Source organism: Balaenoptera musculus, chromosome 2 (assembly GCF_009873245.2).
Source record: "Balaenoptera musculus isolate JJ_BM4_2016_0621 chromosome 2, mBalMus1.pri.v3, whole genome shotgun sequence".
NCBI classification, from domain to species: Eukaryota; Metazoa; Chordata; class Mammalia; order Artiodactyla; family Balaenopteridae; genus Balaenoptera; species Balaenoptera musculus.
The window spans coordinates 51,025,387-51,047,761 of NC_045786.1; the positions used below are offsets into that span (position 1 = coordinate 51,025,387).

Consider the following 22,375-nt stretch of genomic DNA (forward strand, 5'->3'; position numbering starts at 1 on the left):
CAGACCACCTCAATGATTCATAAATTGTTCCAGAGCACTGAAAACAAAGGAAAACTTCCATACTTTTTTAAAAGCTAGTATAACTTTGATAACGGAGCACATACACAAAAAAGAAAATTATAGAGCAATGTCATGCATGAATATGGATGCAAAAGCCTAAATAAAACATTAGCAAATAGAATGCAACATCACTTTAAGGAAATAATGCACCACAACCAAGTGAGATTAATACCAGGAATTCAAGGTTGGTATAATATTAGGAAATCCAATTACATAATATGATATTAAACTATCTAAAAAGAACAATCCCATGCATGCCTCCACTGTGCTGCAAAAGTCTTTAGAAAATCTAATACCTGTATCTAATTTAAAAAATTTCTATCTCAAAGGCCAAATCTGAGACCACTTGAGCATCAAAAGAAATAAATAAATAAATTAGTATACATGGAGTAAAATAAGAATCTCCAAGTCCACACAGATATAAATAAATAAATGGGGAAAAAGAGAAAGCTCTCCTTGCAGGAGAGCACCAATTAAAAATGTGAAGGAAGTAATGGAGTTAGAAATGCACCATTTTGAAGCCATCACAATAAAAATTGAGTCTGCCGAGAATCAAGAGATGCTAAAATTAGTGAGTGAAAGTTTAATGAAGAACAGGATATTTATATATACTCAAAACATCCCACAAATAACTCACTAATTACATACGGGGAAATAATGACTTTACAGTAGATTAAACAGTGATTACAACCTGAACCAAGTAATGAAAGTTGACATCCCCAGTAGACAAACTGGCAGCACGTGCCTCCTGATAAGATGCACTGAGAAGAACATCCCTTTTGTGGTATTCCTGACAAAAATGCATTACCTAAGTCCACTTATGAAGAAACAGAAGACAAAACCAAAAGTAGAGGCTTCCTACAAAATAACTAGACTGTACTTGTATTTTCGAAGAAATTTGATGATCATAAAGGAGAATTCTAAGTAACTGACCCAGATTGGGGGATATCAAGGAGACATGACAACTAAATGCAACGTGTGATTCTAGAATGGACTCTGGGCCAAGAAAAGAAAGCTACAGAAGACATTACTGGGACTACTGACAAAATTTAAATATGGATGGTACATTAGACAACAGTGTTGTGTCAATGTTTCATATCCTAGGTTTCATAAACATATGATGGTTAGTAAGATTTCTTAGGAAATATAAATGACTGTATTTATAGATAAAGGACTATGATATCTGCAAATTACTCTCAAGTGCTTCAGAAAAAAAAGTGCGTGTGGAGGGGGAGAGGGTTGGGGAGGTTGGAAGGAAGGTGGGGAGGGAGAGAGGGAGAAGATGAAGAGGAAGGCTGGGGAGAGAGAGTGAGAAAGCAAACTACAGAGCAAGTGGGGGAAACTGTTAACAAGAGGTGAATTTGGGGACTAACAAAGGTCTTTGCAATGATAGCAAAATAAGAAGGCAACAAAAAGATTGGGGAATTCAAGTTAAGGGTACAAGGATAAGAGAGCAAACAGGTAATTTTGAGTCGGGGTAACTGAAAAAACTTGGGTCAGAACATTTGTATTGGGCTGGTGGAGGCGGGCATCGTCAGACAAGGATTTGGTTCAGAAACCCCAAGTTATGGGGAGCAGGCAGCCATCTCTGCTGGCCACTGGAGATGTGCAGATGGAACACGGAAAGATAAGGGTCTCAAGACAAACTGGGAAGACAGTGAGGGGGGATTACTGCTCCAGGATAGAACCAGATAAGGATCCCAAGAGAGAAAAAAAAGCAGCAGCGACCACAAGTTCACCTTGGAAAGTGTTAGCATCTGGAGGCAGGGGAGGAAGGGAAGCTGGACCGTGCCAGGAATGAAGAGACCCTGCTGGCAATTCTTCCATGATGCCAGAAGATACGGCCGAGAACATGCTGCAATGGCTGGAACCATGGTTGGCTTCTGAGGGGGACACCCCAGTCCCACTGAGCCCATCTGGTCCCAGAGGCAAAGAGAAAGCAGAGAACTATAAGAGGATGCTGGAGGCCATACCAGAGGCCAGCAGGTGGCAGGCAATATGGGAAGTGAGACTTCCACCCTTGCACCCGGTTCCAAATGCAGGGGCAAGGTACCACTCAGAACACCCCCATCCTGTGTTTGGACACCCCTGCTTCACGCTGCACAGTCACACCTGTCAGTCTGGTGGCTTGGTTCTCACTCTCTTTGTTTCATCTCTCCACCCAGCCCAGCAAACCCCACTGGGAATCAGAAAGTCCTTCCAATCTGGGCTCCCCATAGGTTGGCACAGGAGGAAGGGATGATTAGGGGACTGGGGACCCACTTCCCTAGGGCCCATCCAGAATGAGACTGGTAATCAGCTTTCAATCCTTGTGTCAGCAATCACCCACTGGAGTGTCAGCTCCATGAGAACAGGGAATTTTATCTCTCGTTCACTGCAGGATACCCCATGCCTAGGACTGGCCCTGACACACAGTCAGCATCAAATAAACACTGGCCGAGTGAATAAAGCACTGCCTTGAAAAACAGAGCATATTACAAGTTTAAATACAGAGACCTGAAAGTCTCACTTCCCATATTGCCTGAAAATAAAATATACTCAAGCCAATTTAGAGAAAACACACACACAGAGTCATTGAGCGCATAGAATAAAATTAATATTTACATAAAGATTCATTCAAACACTGCCCCCGGGCCTGGTTTACCAATTTTTCCTGATTCTCCAGCAATAGGCCCAGAAAGTAGAGCCTCCAGAGGGCACCACCAGAGCACAGGTGGGTCCCCCCAGGCTAGAGTTCCCTTCCAGACAGCCCTCACCAAGCCTCCAGGAGGCCTGTACCTGCAATGCTCTATCTACTCCTTTAGAGATCTCAGAGCTACTTTTGTTGAATGACTAAATTTTTTAAAGGATGGAAGAGGGAAGGGAGGGATTATCATAGATCAATTTATTTTTCACACAGCAAGAATTTTTTAACTGAATATACAGGAAGTTTTAGAAGGTAACAAGTTTTCCTAAACTGTTAACATTTTTAAATGGTTAGGGATCCCTAACACTGGGCACTGTCTCCCAGCCAGGACGCCTGCAGGATCCTCTTTTGGTGCCCTCCCTGTAGTGCCTCCTGCCCTGAGGCATACGCCTTCCCCAAGTATATGACCCTGGCCTTTCTTTTCTTGCAGGGTCTTAGCCCTAAAATCTCCCTTGGCCCATGCAAGAACACAGGGAAGACAAGAGCCGCTGGATAACACTCCAGCTCCCCACTGTCTGCATCCTGGGGACAGGTCTGGAACCTCCCATACACTTCTCAGAGTTCCCACTGTAGGAACAAAGCCCCTATTGCCCATAGCAACAATCTTGGTACACACTCACCTTCCACTGGATTTTCCATTGGATTCCACTGGATTTGCTCTTCCCTGTCTCTCTCTCTCCTGCTTCCTGGGACCCCCTCCCTGCCCTAAACTAACCACCTGCATCCAAGTCCTCATGTCAGGTCTGGCTTTAGGGAACCCACCTTTGCTATAGAGATGACACCTTATTTTTTGTTTGTTTGTTTGTTTAACTTTTTAAAAATATTTATTTGGTTGCACTGGGTCTTAGTTGCAGCAGGCGGTCTCCTTAGTTGTGGCAGGCGGGCTCCTTAGTTGCAGCTCGCCAGCTCCTTAGTTGCAGCACGTGGGCTCCTTAGTTGTGGCATGAGAACTCTTTGTTGTGGTATGCATGTGGGATCTAGTTCCCTGACCAGGGATCGAATTCGGGCCCTTTGTATTGGGAGTGTGGAGTCTTATCCACTGCGCCACCAGGGAAGTCCCAAGAGATGACACCTTCTGTTTTAATAATACTTTCTACTTAATGAAAAAACATTTGCATTAGCCCATTTAACTCCCGGCAAACCGGTAAAGTAAAATATAGAGAAAAGTATTAGCCCTCTTTTACAAATGAGGAAACAAAGGAATAAGAAAATTAGCTGACTTTAAGAACCTGTGCATCCTGGGAAGCGGTGTCAGACCCTGCCCATTGCCGGCAAGGCCCGGTCCAGGGTGTGTTCACTCCCAGGACACTCAGGCGGCAGTGTCCATTTTACAGGGTCCAAATCCAGGGAGTCATACAGCCTCAGGGAATAACAATGATAACAATAATAATAATTTTATTCTTCCCAAACAGTGATTAATGCACATCCCCCACCTATCCAATCACCTCAAAAGAAAATCCAAAAGATTTCCTCAGTCACTTGTCTTAAAAGGAAATAAAAATGAGATCAAAGAGACTTGGATGAACACATGGTTCATATAAAGCAAATGGCAGGATCAGAGATTGCCCTCAAAGCTTGTGAGAATTAAGCCTGAAAGACAACAGCAAATGCAGAAATGATTATTACTGAATGCTCACACTACAAAAGATGCCCCATGGGCTATTCCAGGAGGCTCTGATCCAAGAAACACTTACCTGGTGATCTCAGAAGTACTCCCCCTCCCCTGAGCACCAGCAGCCACAGAAGTGGGTGTGGGTTCCTGGCCTCAAAGGGGGCAGGTGAGCCTGACCATCTGGTTTTCCAGGGAGATCCTTGCTCAGCCAACTGCTAACATCTGTGCCAGAATCCTCCACATAAGGTGGTGGACACACACCAGACATGCCACAGGGCACCCAAGAAACACTGCCAGGAGCATGACAGCTGCCTCCTATGGTCCAAGGGAACAAACTCAAGATCCATCCTATGGAATTTGAGATTAAATCATTGAGTACTTTCTTCAGACAACAAGGAGACAGTGCTTGTACTTGAGGTCAGTAAAAGAAACAGTGAGTGACCTCGGTGTGTTGATTTACTGAGGCATTAATGTGGTTTGTTCTTATGCTATTGCCATAGGTGGCCTTTGCATTCCTTTGCTGAGGGCACTTTGTAGGGCCCAAGGTGTATAACAGGGAAGAGCCAAATGTGACTACATGATGGATCTGTTTCTTTTACTTTAACCTTTGCTTTCTGCTGCTTTTGTTTACTAAAAGGATACAGTCTATACATAATGACCTGCCTCGGGGAACACTGCCCCTTTCAGGGAAGCATCCTGACAGCTGTCCACCTATGGATGGTTGCAAGAAAGAAGAAATTAGCACATCCCCTCCCCGAGGCTGGCCATTCCAGGGAACATCTGCAAAACCTAAGGCTTTTTTACTTTACTTCCTCATCTCCTCCCCCTCTCCGTGCTATAAAAGAAAGTGGCATCCAGACCCCGATAAGATGGTTTTTCCAAGACATTGGTCTGCCATCTTCTCAGTCTGCCGGCTGTCCAAATAAAGTTGTATTCCTTGCCTCAACATGTCTCCGATTTACTGGCCTGTCCTGCGGTGAGCAGAGAGAGCTTGGACTTGGTAACAGGTGGAAATGTCTGGGCACAGCTGCCATTCCGGCCACAGTATCTGAAACCTTGGCTCCCTAAAAGAATAGCATTTGGGGAAGGGGTGCCCTTGAGACGAGGGGCAGGAGCTGAAGTAGCAAGAGCAGAGGGGGTGACTTCTCCATCCTGGGAGCAGGGGGTTTGGTTGGGTTCTCTGAGCCACAGGGAGGCACCTCATGCTTGCAGTCCCCAGGGTGGGGGCAGGCAGCACCACTGAGCTGGGCCTCAGGAGCCACGGCCTCTCTGGAAGGTCCCCATCATCAAGGATGGCCACTACATTGAGAAGTGTCATACGTGGAATAGTAAACAAGTGCTCTGAGAGGCCCGCAGACATTAGGCCCAAATACTAGCCTAAAAGGTGAAGGGCCAGCTTTACCTGCCACAGCAAGATAAAGAGATCTGGCCAAGACCCCAGCGTGACTCGGCACACGGAAGTACAGGGAAGACTGTCTCTGTTCAGAGCTCTGAATGCCAGGGGAATGTAGGTGAGCCTCCAGTGCAAATCCCCCAGCCTGTGCCACACGCACAAATATGCATCACTCTTAAGGTATAGATGTCCTAAGGAAAAACACTAAAGTAGAAATCATGTTTGTACTTGTGAAAAGGTCCTGGGGCATCGGACAGAAAGGTATGTAAAATTACTCGGTGAAGATTCTTCCGTAGCCCAGAACATAGAGCACTCTCATAGAAGATGGGGTAGTGGGGGCTATGAGAGGAGGAGACACATCAGCCTAAACTGAGCTCACAGCATAAAATTACAATCCACATAGGAAAATGGTCCAGTTTAAAAGAGAGTGAGCAAATACAACAAACAGGAAGATCAGGACCCCAAGAAATTCAGAAAGTGGAATAATTCAGAAAAGACTTAAAATAATTATGTTAAAAATAACCAAAGTGATAAAGGAAAGGAAAAATAAAATCATAATGAAAGAACAAGACACTTATAAAAAGGACAGAGAGAATTGGAAAAGAATGAAATATAACTTCTAGATGTATAGATTATAATCACTAAAATTAAAAACTTACTAGGTGGACTAAGTGGAGATTAGACCCAATTTAACAGAAATGTGGTGAACTGGGAGACCAATGAGAAGAATTACCCAGAATACAGAATATAGAGATAAAGAGACCAAACACATGAAAAGAAATTACAAAACATGGACGAAAGACTAGGAAGGTCCACATCAGCTAGTGGTCCCAGGAGAAGAATAAGCAGATAACAGGGAAGAGGCATTCTTCAGTGAGATGGAGGCTGGGCATTTTCCAGAACTGACAGAAGCCATGAATCCTCACATCCAAAAATCACAATGAGTCCCAAATGGGATAAGTATGGGAAACCCACCATAGATATACTATAGAACACAAAGATAATAACATTTTTTAAACCTGCTCAGAGAAAAGACAGAATCTATTTACACAGAATCTAAAGTTGAAATACCTTTTGTAGCAAAAATAGTAGACAGTGGAATAAGATCTTCAAAGTGTTAAGAAAAGATAAGACTCAACCTAGAATTCTATATTCAGCTAAATCATCAGTAAGAATACCAGTGAAATAAAGACAGTTTTGGAAAAACAAAGATAATAATGTAACCACTCAGAAACCCTGATTAAAATGTTCTTTAAGAAGGACATTAAATACAGAGACATGGGTTGCAAGAAATAATACTGAGCAAATAAGTTGGTAAATATATAAATAAATCTAAATATTTTAACTGTAAGAATATATAATGATGATGATTAAATGGGAGGGGACAAAAATATATAATTAAATTAACATAAAAATAATAAGGAAAATGAAAGCATTTGAAGGCTCTTGTATTATGAATGAAAGACACCTGATACTTTTGGACTTCCTTAGGACAATTTTTTTTTTTTAATTTTAGGGTAACAACAACAAAAAAAGTGAATAGATTATAAAATTTTCACACCAGTGGAAGAAAAAAGGGGGAATAAAGAAAAGCTGGTAGAACCAACAGAAAGAAATGAAAACAACAACAAAAAGAAACAGAAGCAAAGAAAAAGCATGGTATAGTAAATGGAAAACATAAGATGGTAGAAATACATGTAATTGTATCAGTAACACCATAAATATAAAAATACTCACCTTGCCAATGAAAAGACAGATGTTCTTAAATTGGACATTTTTTAAAATTCAGATACATATTACTTTTAAGAAACTATATAAAACATCATTATAGAGAAGGATTGAAATTAAAACTAAGGAAAAAGAAAAATCAGGCAAACAATGAGGAAAATAAAAACTACTGGTAATACTAATATTAGATGAAAATAGCTAGAAGGCCAAAAGCTTTACCAGGGATAAAGATGGCCTATTACACGATAATAAAAGAAATAATTCACCAGGAATACAGCTCCCAGACCTGTATGCAACAAACAATACTGCCTCATAACCTACAAAGCAAAAATTGATAGAATTAAAGGGTGAAATATGCCAAACTACAATAAGTTATGAGATTTTTAATATACCTCTAATTAAAACAAGTAAGTCAAGCAAGACAAAAATAATGAGGATATGAATGATTTTGAGATCACAACAATTTGAACTAATGAACATATATAAAATGCTGTTCACAATAATTAAAGAATACACATTCTTTTAATTACATATAAAACATTTATTAAAACAAAAATAGCTATGTTCTAAACCACAATTCAAATCTCAACCATTACCAAAGAATCAATATCATATGGAATGCAGTATGGCCAACAGCTTCTAACAGACCTAAACCTCCTGTAGAGAGCAACTGTAAACTTAAACAAAATACAAAAATCCACTGACTGGATTACTGGAAAGTAAGCCAATGCAGGAAGATGTTGGTGGGGAGTCAAAGCTTGGAAGAACAGAACAGCACAGGGGACTGAAGGCAGGCCTGGTCAGTGCTATAGGGTAGCTTATACTCCAAGAGAATGCCCACAATCCTCAGGCCTAAAGAACGAAAGGACAGAGTTCAGAGCACAAAAGTGACTAGAAACTAAGTGGGGGCATATTAGAAAGGAGAACTCCAAGAAGGGGAAGCCCAAAATTCTGTATATCAACTATATCAAACTCTCTAAACGATCCCTACGTGGAACAGACTCTAGCTAAGGATAAAGAACAGAACTGAGATTTGAGATGTTGCCTGAGAGACAAATTTTCCAGTTTGAGTCCAAGAAAATTAACTGTCAGCTAAAATACTCCAGAGGAATAGAATCCACTTCAAAATATTACATTTACATCCAGAACACATTCCATGTTATTCATATTGACATATGAATAACTAGGACAATGTGACCCATTTGCAAGAGAAAAGACAATAAATGGAGAAAAAAAATCCCATGACGACCCAGCTGTTAGAAGAGCAGACAAGAATTTTAAAGCAATTATTACCACCATGCCTAAGGACTTAAAGGAAAATATGCTCTTGATGAATGAAAATATAGGAAATCTCAGCAGAGATCCTGAAACTATAAAAAAAGAACCAGATGGAAAAGTTGATATGGGCCACATTCTTTAACCGCTAAACAGAGAACTATAAATCATTTTTGAACAATGGCAAAAACACATGATAAAAATTTATAAATGTAAAGCTGCAATGATAATAGATAATAATAGAGAATACTTTGTGCCAAACGTTGTAAGTGCATTATATATTAACTTATCTAATCATCTTAATAATTCTATAAAGCACATGCAATTATTATCACCATTTTTACAAATAAAGAAATTTAGGCACAAAAAGATTAAATAAATTACTCAAGGTCATTCAAGCCAGTAAGTGGTGGAGGCAGGAATTCCAACCCAGTAGGCCAGGGACTTCCCTGGTGGCGCAGTGCTTAAGAATTCGCCTGCCAATGCAGGGGACATGGGTTCGAGCCTTGATCCGGGAAGATCCCACATGCCATGGAGCAACTAAGCCCATGCACCACAACTACTGAGCCTGCACTCTAGAGCTGGCAAGCCACAACTACTGAGGCCGCATGCCACAACTACTGAAGCCCGTGTGCCTAGAGCCTGTGCTCCGTAACAAGAGAAGCCACTGCAACGAGAAGCCCGTGCACCGCATCGAAGAGTAGTCCCTGCTCGCCACAACTAAAGGAAGCCCACATCCAGCAACGAAGACCCAACACAGCCAAAAATATAAATAAATAAATATATACAAACCCAGTAGGCATATCTGTAAATTCTTAAGTACCTACACTGTACTGCCCCTCTAGGAAAAAACTATTATGGAACTTGGAGAATACTTAGAACTGGATACTGGAAATATTACATATCAAAATTTGTATGTTGGGCTTCCCTGGTGGCGCAGTGGTTGAGAATCTGCCTGCCAATGCAGGGGACACGGGTTCGAGCCCTGGTCTGGGAAGATCCCACATGCCACAGAGCAACTGGGCCCGTGAGCCACAATTACTGAGCCTGCGCGTCTGGAGCCTGTGCTCCGCAACAAGAGAGGCCGCGATGGTGAGAGGCCCGCGCACCGCGATGAAGAGTGGCCCCCACTTGCCGCAACTAGAGAAAGCCCTCGCACAGAAACGAAGACTCAACACAGTCATAAATAAATAAATAAATAAATAAAAGAACGTGAATTTCAAAAAAAAAAAAAAGTGGTTACTTAAGAACCATTCCATTTAAAAAAAAAAAATTTGTATGCAGTTAAAAGTATGCTTGTAGGAAAATGTATAGCCTCAAATATATACATTAAAAATTAAGAAAGAGTAAAGTTTAATGAGCTAAGTATTCTGAAAAAGTTAGGAAAAAAGCAACTTGATTAAATCTAGAGAATGTTAAAAAAAAAAGGAACATGGATAAACCTAAAAAACGTTATTGTAAGTGATAAAAGCAAACTGCACAGTACGAAGCCACTTATGTAAAGGTTAAAACATACAAAACAACACAACATGCAGTTTATGACTATATATCACAAATGCCATAATAGTTTAAAAAAACATGGATAGGAAGGATTCACACCAACCTCAGGACGGTGGTTTCTTCTGGACAGTAAGCTAGAGGGATGATAAGGGGTGGGGTGGAAGGATACTCACTCATATCCATAAATGTTAGTTTCTCTCAAGAAAAAGATGTTCCAAAGCAGATGTGACCAGATCCTAACATGGGTTAAGTCTGAATACTGGGTATGTGGGCCTTCAGTTTTTGTTTTGTGCTTTTTTTCCCCGTTTTAAATATTTTACAAAAATAATTTATACCTGCTACCTGTGTTTACTTCTATCTCCCTTATGAGCTTCCTGGGGGCAGGGACCATGCTGTGTCATGCCCACCACAGTATGTTCATTGTCTAGAGAGTCAATGAATACTTGATGACTGAATAAACAAAAATGAGAGCATATGACCTTTAAGGGTAACTTCCAGTCTGGAAACACTAAGATTCCCTGATTGCATTACAGATTTTCTCAAGAGGCAAGAATGACAGATTCAAGAATAATAATGAGAACCTTTAGCTTTCACTCAGTGCTCTCACAGAGTTTCTCTTTCTTTCCCACTTAATACAGAACAAGGGCACTGAAGTGGTCCTCTGATATTAAAGAATGGGGATACAAATCATAATTATAACCACAGCAGCTGCAACTAATATTTGTTAGTTGCTAAGTGCCAAGTATGCATTATCTCATTTAAAACTCACAAAACTTCCAAGAGGTAGATGGTATTAGTCAGGTGCAGATGATGAAACTGAAGCTCAGTGGCCCAGTCCTTTCTAAAGTTGCCTGAGTCTACACAGCTCCTTTCCTATTTATCAAGAAAAAACTGTGAATAGATGATGACCAGCCAACTATGATATCTATTCTTATAGAAAGGGTCCCTTTATACAGCCCATTTCTAATTTCCTCTAAGTTTGTTTGTTGCCTCTTAGGCATTTGTAAGTGTTCTTATGAACATTCCCCCCACCAGTGTGGCTGGAAGTAGTACCATCACCCTCTCACCTCTGTGTTCTTCAGCAATAACCCTGAGAAGCAGACAAGACCTGCATCATATCAATGTTACAGATGAGAAAACAGAGGCCATTGTGGGCTGAACTGTGTACTCTAATCCTCAGTACCTTCGAATATGACCGAGTTTGCAGACAGGGGATTTAAAGAGGTAATTAAGTGAAATTGGGATCATTAGGGTGGGCTCTAATCCAATATAACTGACATTCTTAAAAGAAGAGGAGATTAGGACACAGACGTGCATAGACCATGAGACCATAAGAGGACACAGGAAGAAGACTGCCGTCTACAAGCTAAGGAGAGAGGCCTCAGAAGAAACCAACCCTGCCCACACAGTGATCTCAGACTTCTAGACTCCAAAACTGTGAGGAAGTGAATGCCTGTTGTTCAAGCTGCCAGGTCTGTGGTAGTTTGTTCCAGCAGCCCCAGCAAACTAATACAGAGGCACAGAGATGCCAAGGGACACTTCTGGGGTCACACGCAAGGGAGACAGAGTTGGGTCTCTACCATCATTCTTCTTTCTCTTTCTCCAGGAATAATAATTCTTAAAATATTGGTGTCTCTTTTTGGATTTAATATTTTTATATGTGAATACATACTTAAAATATTAACATGAAAAAACTCAAAGTACAAATTTAATTCCATTTCCTTTGGGTTCTTCTTCCACTTAAGATGCAGAAAAACATGGAAGACCATCACCACCACTGAAACAACAAAAAACACTGGATAAACAACGAAATCATATTTTGCTTTACCCACTGGAGAGCTAAGGTCTCAAAGAAGTTTAGAGGAACTAAATTTCAGAGGGATTGAGCCCTTCCTAATGAGCAAAAACCAGTAGCCATGTTTATCCCAGGCACAGGTGGGATGAGGAGTTAATTAGCATCTGATGAGGACCCTGTGAAGTTGGAAGGAACCAGTCAGTCTTATCAACCACATGGGCTGGAATGATGGATTCTATCTGGATTAGAGGTGTCCTGAATCTATTCTACCATACTTTTACCTGACTTTCAGGAAGTCAGGACAAGGATGGAAGGCAGAGTGACATCTCCATAGTCATGTGGGGACTGAGCTAAGCTCTTCTACTCTTGCCTCAAGATGCTTGAAACCAGTGGTGAGCTGAAAGGAACTCAAGTCATGATCCAAGTCAACCCTGATTAAACAGAAGAGTTTATCTCCTCAGCCCAGTTGCCTCTTTATCACCAGAAGAGAAGCCAGCTGAGGACAAAGCTGTCAGATACAGAACTGCTGTGGCCAAGGCTGACCTGAGGTCCAACCTCCTGCTCTGCTCCTCAGCTCCAGAAGCCCATGGCAGTGATGTCATTAGTATTGAAGCCAGTTTGATTTCTGTCATTTCCAACCAAATGAATCTTAAGTGACACAAAACACAAGTCCCAACCATTTATTTATTACAGAGTATATACAGATATTATTACACATGCAAATTCTTGCATAAATTGGCAATACACAATTTCTGAATCGTTATGGTATCCTCTACTCACTAAAATTAACTTCAGAATGCTATAAATTAATGAAACAATACTATAAAATTACTGCACTGTTTTTTAAAACAATCGTAACAAAACAAACTATAAAGAAAACATCAGTGACTTCACAGGCACCACTGCTGAATGGCATTGGTGTATTTGCGTTCTAAAGAGCCCACCACCATGCAAAACGTTGCAGGATTCCTACTTTGACAGTGCCTCATAGGAAACTAGTTTCATTATTTTACAATCTACTTCAACCATCCACATGTTACATCTACCATAGTGGATGAGAAGAGATTCAAATTGTTACTAAAAACCACGAAAATGCTAGTGGGAAGATTCTAAACTGAATCTGAATGAAGAAATTAAAATAAGCATAGCAGGCAGACAAAAAGTTTTGAAGTCAAAATAACCACTCAAAAAATCAAGAAACAGGGACTTCCCTGGCAGTCCAGTGGGTAAGACTCTGCGCTCCCAATGCAGGGGTCCCGGGTTCGATCCCTGGTGGGGAACTAGATCCCACATGCATGCCGCAACTAAGAACTCCGCATGCCGCAACTAAGCGTCGGCATGCCACAGCGAAGACCCAGCACAGCCAAAATAAATAAATAAAATATTAAAAAACAAAATCAAGAAACATTTCAAAATATCCAAAGTACCATTTTAGTGTTTGAGAACAGCCAAAAATATCTTCAAAAACTCATGCTCACCAAAATAAATAAATAAATAAATAATTTTTAAAAAAGAAAAAGAAAAAAGGCTCACAGCCTCCATATTTTCATGCGAAGTTCCAAGCTGGAGTGATATTTTTTAAATTAATTTATAAGGTCCTAGAGTAAGAAGCTGTAAAGGAAATAGGATCCATCTGTCCCCTCTCTGGAAGCCCCGAAGACTGCTAGAAATGCAACCTCTATAGTACCAAAGAGAAGGCAGTGATTCCTCCCAGGTGGCCTTTCCTGTGTCAGTCCCTCTATCCCCCAAGACAACATGGCAGCTTACCCAGACTCAGCTCGCAGGTAAATTGAGTGCTTCATGGAGGAGAAAGAGTTATCAGACTGCTCCTCACCTGCGTGAGCCAGCTGGCTACCCCAAGGCCATGTCCAAGGTGGAATAACACAGATCAATGACAAGGCACAATTACACCTATGGCTGCCATGCTCAGCCATAAAGAACATGTTCCCATGGGAAATCGTGGATTAATCTGATTAATCTTTCCAGGAAACTTCAAGAATGTATTTTGCTGGAGTCCCAGTAAATTAATTTTCCCAGTTTCTAAACCCCCAATGTTTGAAAGTTAATCCAAACTAGATAGGGCCTAATTGACTGCTTATTAGCTAAGCCTCTTAGAAGGCCTGTTGTCTTTCCCAACACAGCAACAAAGTTTACTATTTCACACAAAGCAAGAAGGACCAGAAGCAAAGTCTATACCTTTCTCCTATGTCTGTGTTCCTACCCAGGACAGAGCTTGAGTTGGCACCACCTTAAATATACATGTTGCTCCTGCATGGCAGAGCATGCTGATGTGAGATTTGGGGGCTGGGAATAAACCCCCTGGTTTTGTTCATTTTATTTCCTTCACTAAAGGCAAAACAGTCTCTCAGAAGAGTGCCTCCAAACTAGCCTTAGGGACAAAAATGCAAACACAAACACAATTTATCATTTTGTCAGCAATCCTTGCTATCACACCCCTAAAGAGGATGGCAGCTGGTAATTAGACAAATATTCCATGATATCATCCACAGGCACCCGGGGTTTCTGGTCACTGACTAGCAGCTGACGAGCACTGGCTGGAGCAAAGGGAAAGTAAGAATAAAACATATTTGTCCTTGGGTTTCACTGTGTGGCCCTGCTTGGTGGTTCTCACCTGAGAAAACCCACTTCTGATGGCCCACAGGTGCTATTAATCACGTCTGAAACTTAGCGCAGCAGTTCTCAGCACCAGCTGAACGTTAGAACCACCTGGAGAGGTTTCAAATCGCTAGATGCCCAGGCTGCACCCCAAACCAATAAAAGCGGCTCTCTGGGGGCAGGAGCTGGGTGTGACTAGTTGTTAAAGTTCCCCAGCTGATGCCAATGGACAGCCAGGGCTGAGAACCTCTCCCTTAGAGTCATTCCCCTGCCTCTGAAACAATATGGTCAGATCAGCTGCAGAAAATGCACAAAGATTTAGAATGACCACTAGTCATTTACTTTGAGAGGAGAGAGAGAAAACAATCCACCGATTGACCCAGATAGGGTCAGCTGGCTAACATTTAAAATAACACACCAACATCAAGCCCAAACACACAACCAATCATCGGACTTACCAAAACCCCTGCTTCCTATTAAGGGGTAACTTTTAGTTACAAGTAATTTTTTGCTGAGACCTCTCTTTCCTGTTTTTGTAAGGGTGCAGGAAGGAACACAGCAAAACCCTAATGTATGGTGGCATTCTTTCTCCTGGAGTTGCAGAGATGACCCTGATCCAGCAAAATCACCTCTAATACCTCCCTGCTGAATGCAGACTAGGCTAAGGAGGGTGACTATGTGGATAGGGTCAGGACTGCATGCACCAGCGGAGCTAAGCTGCAGGGCTCGCTTATACATAACAAAGCTGTTCTAAAAGACAGTCATATAATCGATTTACTTCCAAGGTCATTGGAATACTAAACTGAGACACTATACTTTTATTCAAAGTTTTTAAACTATAAAAGAACAACTCCTAAAGTTCAGCCATGGGTTCCATGCTCTCCAGGGAGGATGTGACACCTGTGAGCAGCAGGATATCATCTTCATCAAGGGACACTCACAGGCAGACTGCTAGTGACACAGCACGGTGAAATGTCTTTAAACACTTAACAGATAAACCAGAGGTTGCCCAAACAGAGGCACAGAATACAAGAACCCTGGGTTCTCAGCCCAAGCTGCTTATTAGAACCACCTTCAAAAACACACCCAAGTCACACCACGGACCAATTAGATCAGGATTTGGGGGGACTGGCTAGTGCATGGCATTTTTTAAAGCAGTGGCTCTCACACTTAAGCATGATCAGATTTACCTGGACCCACCGCCATGGTTTCTGATTCAGGAGGTGGGGGGGTGGGGAAAAGAACATGCAGTTCTAACAGAGTCCCAGGTGATGCTGATGTTGCTGGGGCCACACTCTTAAGAACCACTGCTTCATAGGTCCCCCAGGTGACTCTAATTAGTGCAGACAAGACCGAGGACCACTGTATAAGGAGAGCAAGCTCTGGCCAGGGTGCCAAGGGAAGGAATTCTCATCCTAGCTCTGCCACCAACCTCGGGCTTGATAACAATAAACCATTGAGGTTTTTCAGGCCTCAACTTGCTCCAGATCCATAAAATTGAGACACTACACAAAAGAGATCCTGGGTTCTTTCTAGAAACGCCTTTTTCAAAGGGCTGCTACACATGAAACACTGATATTAATACACATAGAAATGAAAAGAAAGTGGCCTTATGGGCAATAAAAAAAGCTTTCAAAATACAGGGAAAGGTAAGTTCTTGCTCACAAGATTTCAGCACACTTGGAGACACAGCAATGGGGATGGTCTAGGGATGTGCAATGGCACCAAAAGCCAAAAGGGCCTGTGTTGTGAGTCATTCACACTATTTCCCAGACTCACCTGTTAGGACCTTGCAGAGTTGCCCAGATATCTGGGTCTCGGCAGAGGGGCTGGGTGTCAAGGACCATCTGCGCCTGATCAGATGCTCTTGTCCCTGGGAATTGTTGAGAGGCTGGATTAGCACCTGTTCCTGCCCAAGCTGGATGAGGCCAACCTGCCCAGAAAGAGGAAAACAGTTGTCAGTCATCCTCATTCACACTTGCCCACGACCCCAGAGCCAGAGGGTGGAAAGGCCACCTAGCTTGGCCTGCTTCCCATGCCTGGGCTTTTTCTTTGCAGGTTGCACCAATTTACGGAGTCCAAGAATGAGCTCTTGCATGACTTGAAACATCTCACCCAGTAGTTGTGTTGGGGGTCAGGTGACAGAAGGCGGGGGGAGGGGGGACAGGGCGCAACAGCACCCATTTTCTGGGTTCACTTTCAAAGACATCTTACTTTAGTGTTAATTTTTTTTTAATATTTTTTTCAGGCAAGGCTTTATTGGGGCCCCTGCTGCAGCAGGGGGGAGGGAGAACAGATTCCTTTGTTTGCCTGCTCCTATACACTTATTTCTAATTAAAGCCCATTTAAAAAACTATTTTTTAAATCATCCCCTAAAAGTCCACCTAAGGAGGTACCTCCAAAAGTGCTGGGAATGAACGACGATTATATCCTTAATGGGAAAAAAATATATCTTATTCCTGGGGAATATTTAGAATTAAATAGAGAGGATGGAGTCAGACCTGTAGTGTTGATAGTTTTGTGATAGTGGATTTGTAGATTTTTTTCAGTGTTTAAGAGAACTTGGCAGAGTATCTAATGGATTCAATTTGTGATTCTAATTTAAAGCACAGCAATGATTTAGACCTGTAATTTAAAAATCTTATTAGGCTTATAAACAGTATCAGAATGTATAAGAGAACTTAAGACTTCCCATGTTTATAAAACTAGTTAACTCATTATTTATTAGAATCATTTAAGTACTTGCAAAGGGTTTATTTTTTAATCAGACAACAAAAGAACTTGAAAATGAAATTGAATATGGTAAATTTCTACACACAGTTTTAAAGGTTTAAACGTTGTTAATCACCAATTTGTAAATAGGATTAAATGTTATCCAAAGGCCCCTTAAAAGGAATTTCAAAAACTTGTTAGATTATAAATAGAACATGACTTGTAAATTGAACGAAAAACTTAAGGACTGGAATTCTTAATTTGTCGTTTTAATAGAGTGAATATTAATTCTTAAAAATACATACACAATGCAGAGAACTTTTCCTTTCATTTGGAACCAATGCTAACAGCATTAAAACAATTTGCCCTCCTTCCCCAGGATACCTGCTGCTAACTTCTCTTCTGAGACATCAACAAAACAAGGTAAACTGCTCACAAAGATCCTGACTGGGCCAGGGCTGAGAATTATCTGTGTTTGCACACTGGGCCCTGCAGTCCACAGCCCCTGCTCTGCGTTCATGGTCGGGACCACCTTTGCTAGCACAGATTCAGGAGATTGGGCCAATCTGTCTTAGGCTGTCACGAACATCCTTTGTTCTCTCTCTCTCCAATACTATTTTCTAAAAGCCATGACACTGTTTTCTTTTCTTAAAAAAAAAAAAAATTTACTTAGTTGGTTGTACCGGGTCTTAGTTGGGGCATGTGAACTCTTAGTCGTGGCATGTGGAATCTAGTTCCCTGACCAGGGATCGAACCTAGGTACCCTGCATTGGGAATGAGGAGTCTTAGCCACTGGACCACCAGGGAAGCCCCGACACTATTTTCTAAAAGCAGTAGTTCTCAAACTCTAGTGTGCATCAAAATCACCTGGAGGTCATGAATACTCACCAAGAACATTCATTTCTAACAAGTCCCCAGGTGATACTGATGCTGCGTGCCCGAGGACCAGGCTTTGAGAAGCACTGCTCTCCACCACAGCTCAGCAATTCCTCAGGTCTCAGGTAGAGAGCTCACTCAAACCAAATGATATAGACTCCTCTACCTTCTGAAAGGATGCATCAATACCAGTCCTCTGAAAATAAATCAGATCCACTAATAAGACCGCCTACAACATTTAGTCCCCAAAACAGGGGTTGAGACGGTACTAAACTGCTGTAAGCAGATTTCAAGGTTTCTATTTCATTAGAACTTCTGCCAAGAACAACTCAGAGATTTTACTGCCCAAATAAAACTGTCTTAAAGTGGCACTGCATGACCTGCCGGGAAGCATGGCCTTCTCCCCTCTCCTTTGAAGTTAAAACTTGAGTTTGTTCACTATGATAGTTTGGGGAGATTGAAGAAGCGGAGGCAGAGAGTAGCTGTGGGAGGCTGTGCAGATCCACCAGAGCTGTGTGTATAGAAAGCCTCAGTGGAACCCTCCTGCACTGTTGGTGGGAATGTAAGTTGATACAGCCACTATGGAAAACAGTATGGAGGGTCCTTAAAAAACTAAAAATAGAAATACCATATGACCCAGCAATCCCACTACTGGGCATATACCCTGAGAAAACCATAATTCAAAAAGAGTCATGTACCATAATGTTCACTGCAGCTCTATTTACAATAGCCAGGACATGGAAGCAGCCTAAGTGTCCAACGACAGATGAATGGATAAAGAAAATGTGGCACATATATACAATGGAATATTACTCAGCCATAAAAAGAAACAAAACTGAGTGATTTGTAGTGAGGTGGATGGACCTAGAGTCTGTCATACATAGTGAAGTAAGTCAGAAAGAGAAAAACAAATACCATATACTAACACATTTATATGCAATCTTAAAAAAAAACGGTTCTGATGAACATAGGGGCAGGACAGGAATAAAGACACAGACGTAGGGGCTTCCCTGGTGGCACAGTGGTTAAGAATCCGCCTGCCAATGCAGGGGACATGGGTTCGAGCCCTGGTCCGGGAAGATCCCACATGCCACAAAGCAACTAAGCCCATGCACCACAACTACTGAGCCTGTGCTCTAGAGCCCATGAGCCACAACTACTGAGCCCATGCACCTAGAACCCATGCTCCACAACAAGAAGCCCCTGCAATAAGAAGCCAGCGCATCACAACAAAGAGTAGCCCCTGCTTGCCGCAACTAGAGAAAGCCCGCGCACAGCAACAAAAACCCAACACAGCCAAAAATAAATACATAAATAAATTAATTTAAAAAAAGACACAGATGTAGAGAATGGACTTGCGGACAAAGGGAGGGGGAAGGGTAAGCTGGGACGAAGTGAAAGAGTAACACTGACATATATATACTACCAAATGTAAAATAGATAGCAGTGGGAAGCAGCTGCATGGCACAGGGAGATCAGCTCGGTGCTTTGTGTCCACCTGGAGGGGTGGGATAGGGAGGGTGGGAGGGAGACGCAAGAAGGGAGGGGATATGGGGATATATGTATACATATAGCTGATTCACTTTGTTATAAAGCAGAAACTAACAAACCACTGTAAAGCAATTATACCCCAATAAAGATGTTAAAATAAATAAATAAATAAAATCTAATTAGTAAATTAAAAAAAAAAAAGAAAGCCTCGGTGCAGAAGTCCTTGATGACTGTCAGTGGAAACGTCTGTGGTTGAAATAAAGTTGGCAGATACAACACAGTGCATGGGATGGGCCCCAAGCTGTAGGAGGGCCGTGCTCCCTGGGGGACACGCTCAACCCTGACAGGGGCCAGAGTCTTCCTGAAATGCTCAGGCTCTGGGAGGTTAAAGGCCCCCTCGAGTCTAGCACTTTCAAAGCCAGTTATCATTCACTCAGCCTAGCATACAAGTCGCAGGGTAAAGGCCAGTTAGCCAGTAGTTCTAATGTGACACAATATAGGGAGAATCTCACCTTGGTGAGAAAGCCTACAGGTACATACATGCACACACACAAGCATGGTCCAGCCCCTTGGGGGAGGTTTTGCTTTAGAAGGTCTTTTTTGGAGGAACCCACATGCTGGTTTCCATCCATTCAGGAAAGAGAATGGCAATGCTGGTGAGAGACAGACACATGGACTAATGGCCTATACTCTACCTGGCAGCCACTTGCCCTCTTGGGAACTGACTTTCAAGCTGGCCTGTGGCCAAGACTAGCACCTGGGGGGAGGGGGCAGGGCACAGCCCTCCCCCTCAGGAGCCACCACAAGGAAGGAACTTGCCCCTGCCCCCTCCAAGTGCTGTCACTAGGCACCCTGAAGCCTCGCTAATACTCACCGGGTCATCACAGTGATAAAACGTTCTGTTGAAAAGTGCCGCTTGTCACCACCTCCCCCTCCCCCCGTGCCACACACACACACACACACACACACACACACACACACAATCTCAGCCCAGGATAAAAATTTTTCAGCCCTCTTGATCTTTCCCTGACCTTCCTTCTCCCTTCCCTCTCCCCGGTAAAAAAAAAAAATCCCCCTTCCCTGGCACTCTATGTCCCAGCCCACTACCCCCTGTGTTATGGGGCATCTGTCACAACCTAAAAAGTAGTTTGTTCCTTTGAGGCAGGATCGGAATTATGCCTTCTTATTTTTCCAACGTCTGCCACATAACAGTTACTCAAGAAAATGTGAGTGAACTGGACTGTAATGGAATGGATTCGAATGGAATGGAATGAACTGGACTGGACCAGCTTGGAATAGAAGGCACTAGCATGGCCTTCCCGCAGTCCCCCTTGCTCAGAGGTCCTCGTCCCTGGCTGCACACTACAGTCACTTGGCAAGCTTTGAAAACTCAGGCCCAGGCCCCACTCCAGGCCATGTGAATTAGAATCCCTTGCGGTGAAACTCAGGCACTGCTATTTTTTTAAAGCTCACCAGGAGATTTCCACGTGCAGCCAGGGTCAAGAACCACTTCCCTAGCTTTTAACTGGGTGCCAGAGATGCTTGATTCCAGCACGTGGAAGTACCCTGGATGCAGACTACCTGCACCAACCTGGGCCTTCCTCTGACTGTGGAGCTCTGCCCTGGCTTCTAGTACATTGCTGCCCTGTAGCCCCAAGAGCTAAGCAGGGTTGCTTGGGTTTGCATTATTCCTCTGGTCACCATCTATGCTGAGAAGTGAGACACAGGGAAATGCTCTTCCAAGGCCTCCCTGTTCCACAGATGGCAGCGAGGAAAAGCCTCAGGTTGTATTAGATGCAAGAGAGCTGCAGACTCCATCTGAAGAGAACTGTGGGGAACTAGATGCCTACGGCAGACAGGACTGGAAGCCCTGAGGCCACTTGGTTTTAAAGCAGACAACAATCCTCAATGAAATGGTGCTCTTAGAAGAGAAATCTTACATCTTCTAAAATTTGGTATCCTACTAAAGAAGTTTGGGTCAAATAAAGTGTATCAGGTATAACCTGATATTATGACAGTTCTGAGTGGTTCCCTTTCAATTCTCTTTGTTCTGGAAGCTGGCTTTGAAGGGTTTCTGTGCTGCTTTAAGAGAGGTTATAAACAGGGTATTGTTAATCCCACCTCACCCCCTGAAGCAGGACTAGCTCTCCTGCAGCTGGAAAAATGTGTGAAGGTCAGAAAGATTTGTACCACTTCCTAACATGAGCACAACTTCTCAGCATAATGCGGCAAATGCTTTTAAGATAAAGAAACCCTGTTGTATCCATGCTCTGGAACCATCTGATGCTCTGTCCTCCGTTTGAGGGGACCTGCCTCGTGACTGCTGACCTCACCATCCTACAAAGGCCACTCTGGGATTTCAGTGCCCAGGGAGCCCTCCAAGCCTCTCCTCTTCAGGAGACTGCGGCTCCTGGGTTCACTGGACCAGGTCTTAGGTAGCCTTCTCCCCGTGGACAGGTGACCGTAGGTGGTTGGAGAGGCAGAGCAAGTCTGCTCTCAGGAAGGAAAAACGATCCTGTGATTGCAGGCCCTCCTGCACCTGCCTCTGACTTTCTGGGGGGCCTCAGCAGAGTTTGGGGGGCTCGAACCTGTCCCAGGGAAGGAGCATCCTCAACCTGGCACAGGTGTGAG

General features: G+C 42.8%; 1 protein-coding gene across 1 annotated transcript in view; it reads right to left on the minus strand.

Moving 5' to 3' along the window:
- Positions 1-22,375, minus strand: part of ADAMTS17 (ADAM metallopeptidase with thrombospondin type 1 motif 17) — a 346,933-nt gene that overhangs the window by 317,685 nt on the left and 6,873 nt on the right. The window contains exon 3 of the mRNA XM_036844635.1: positions 16,445-16,598. Coding sequence (XP_036700530.1) covers positions 16,445-16,598 — 154 coding nt within the window. The remainder of the gene's footprint in view (positions 1-16,444; positions 16,599-22,375) is intronic.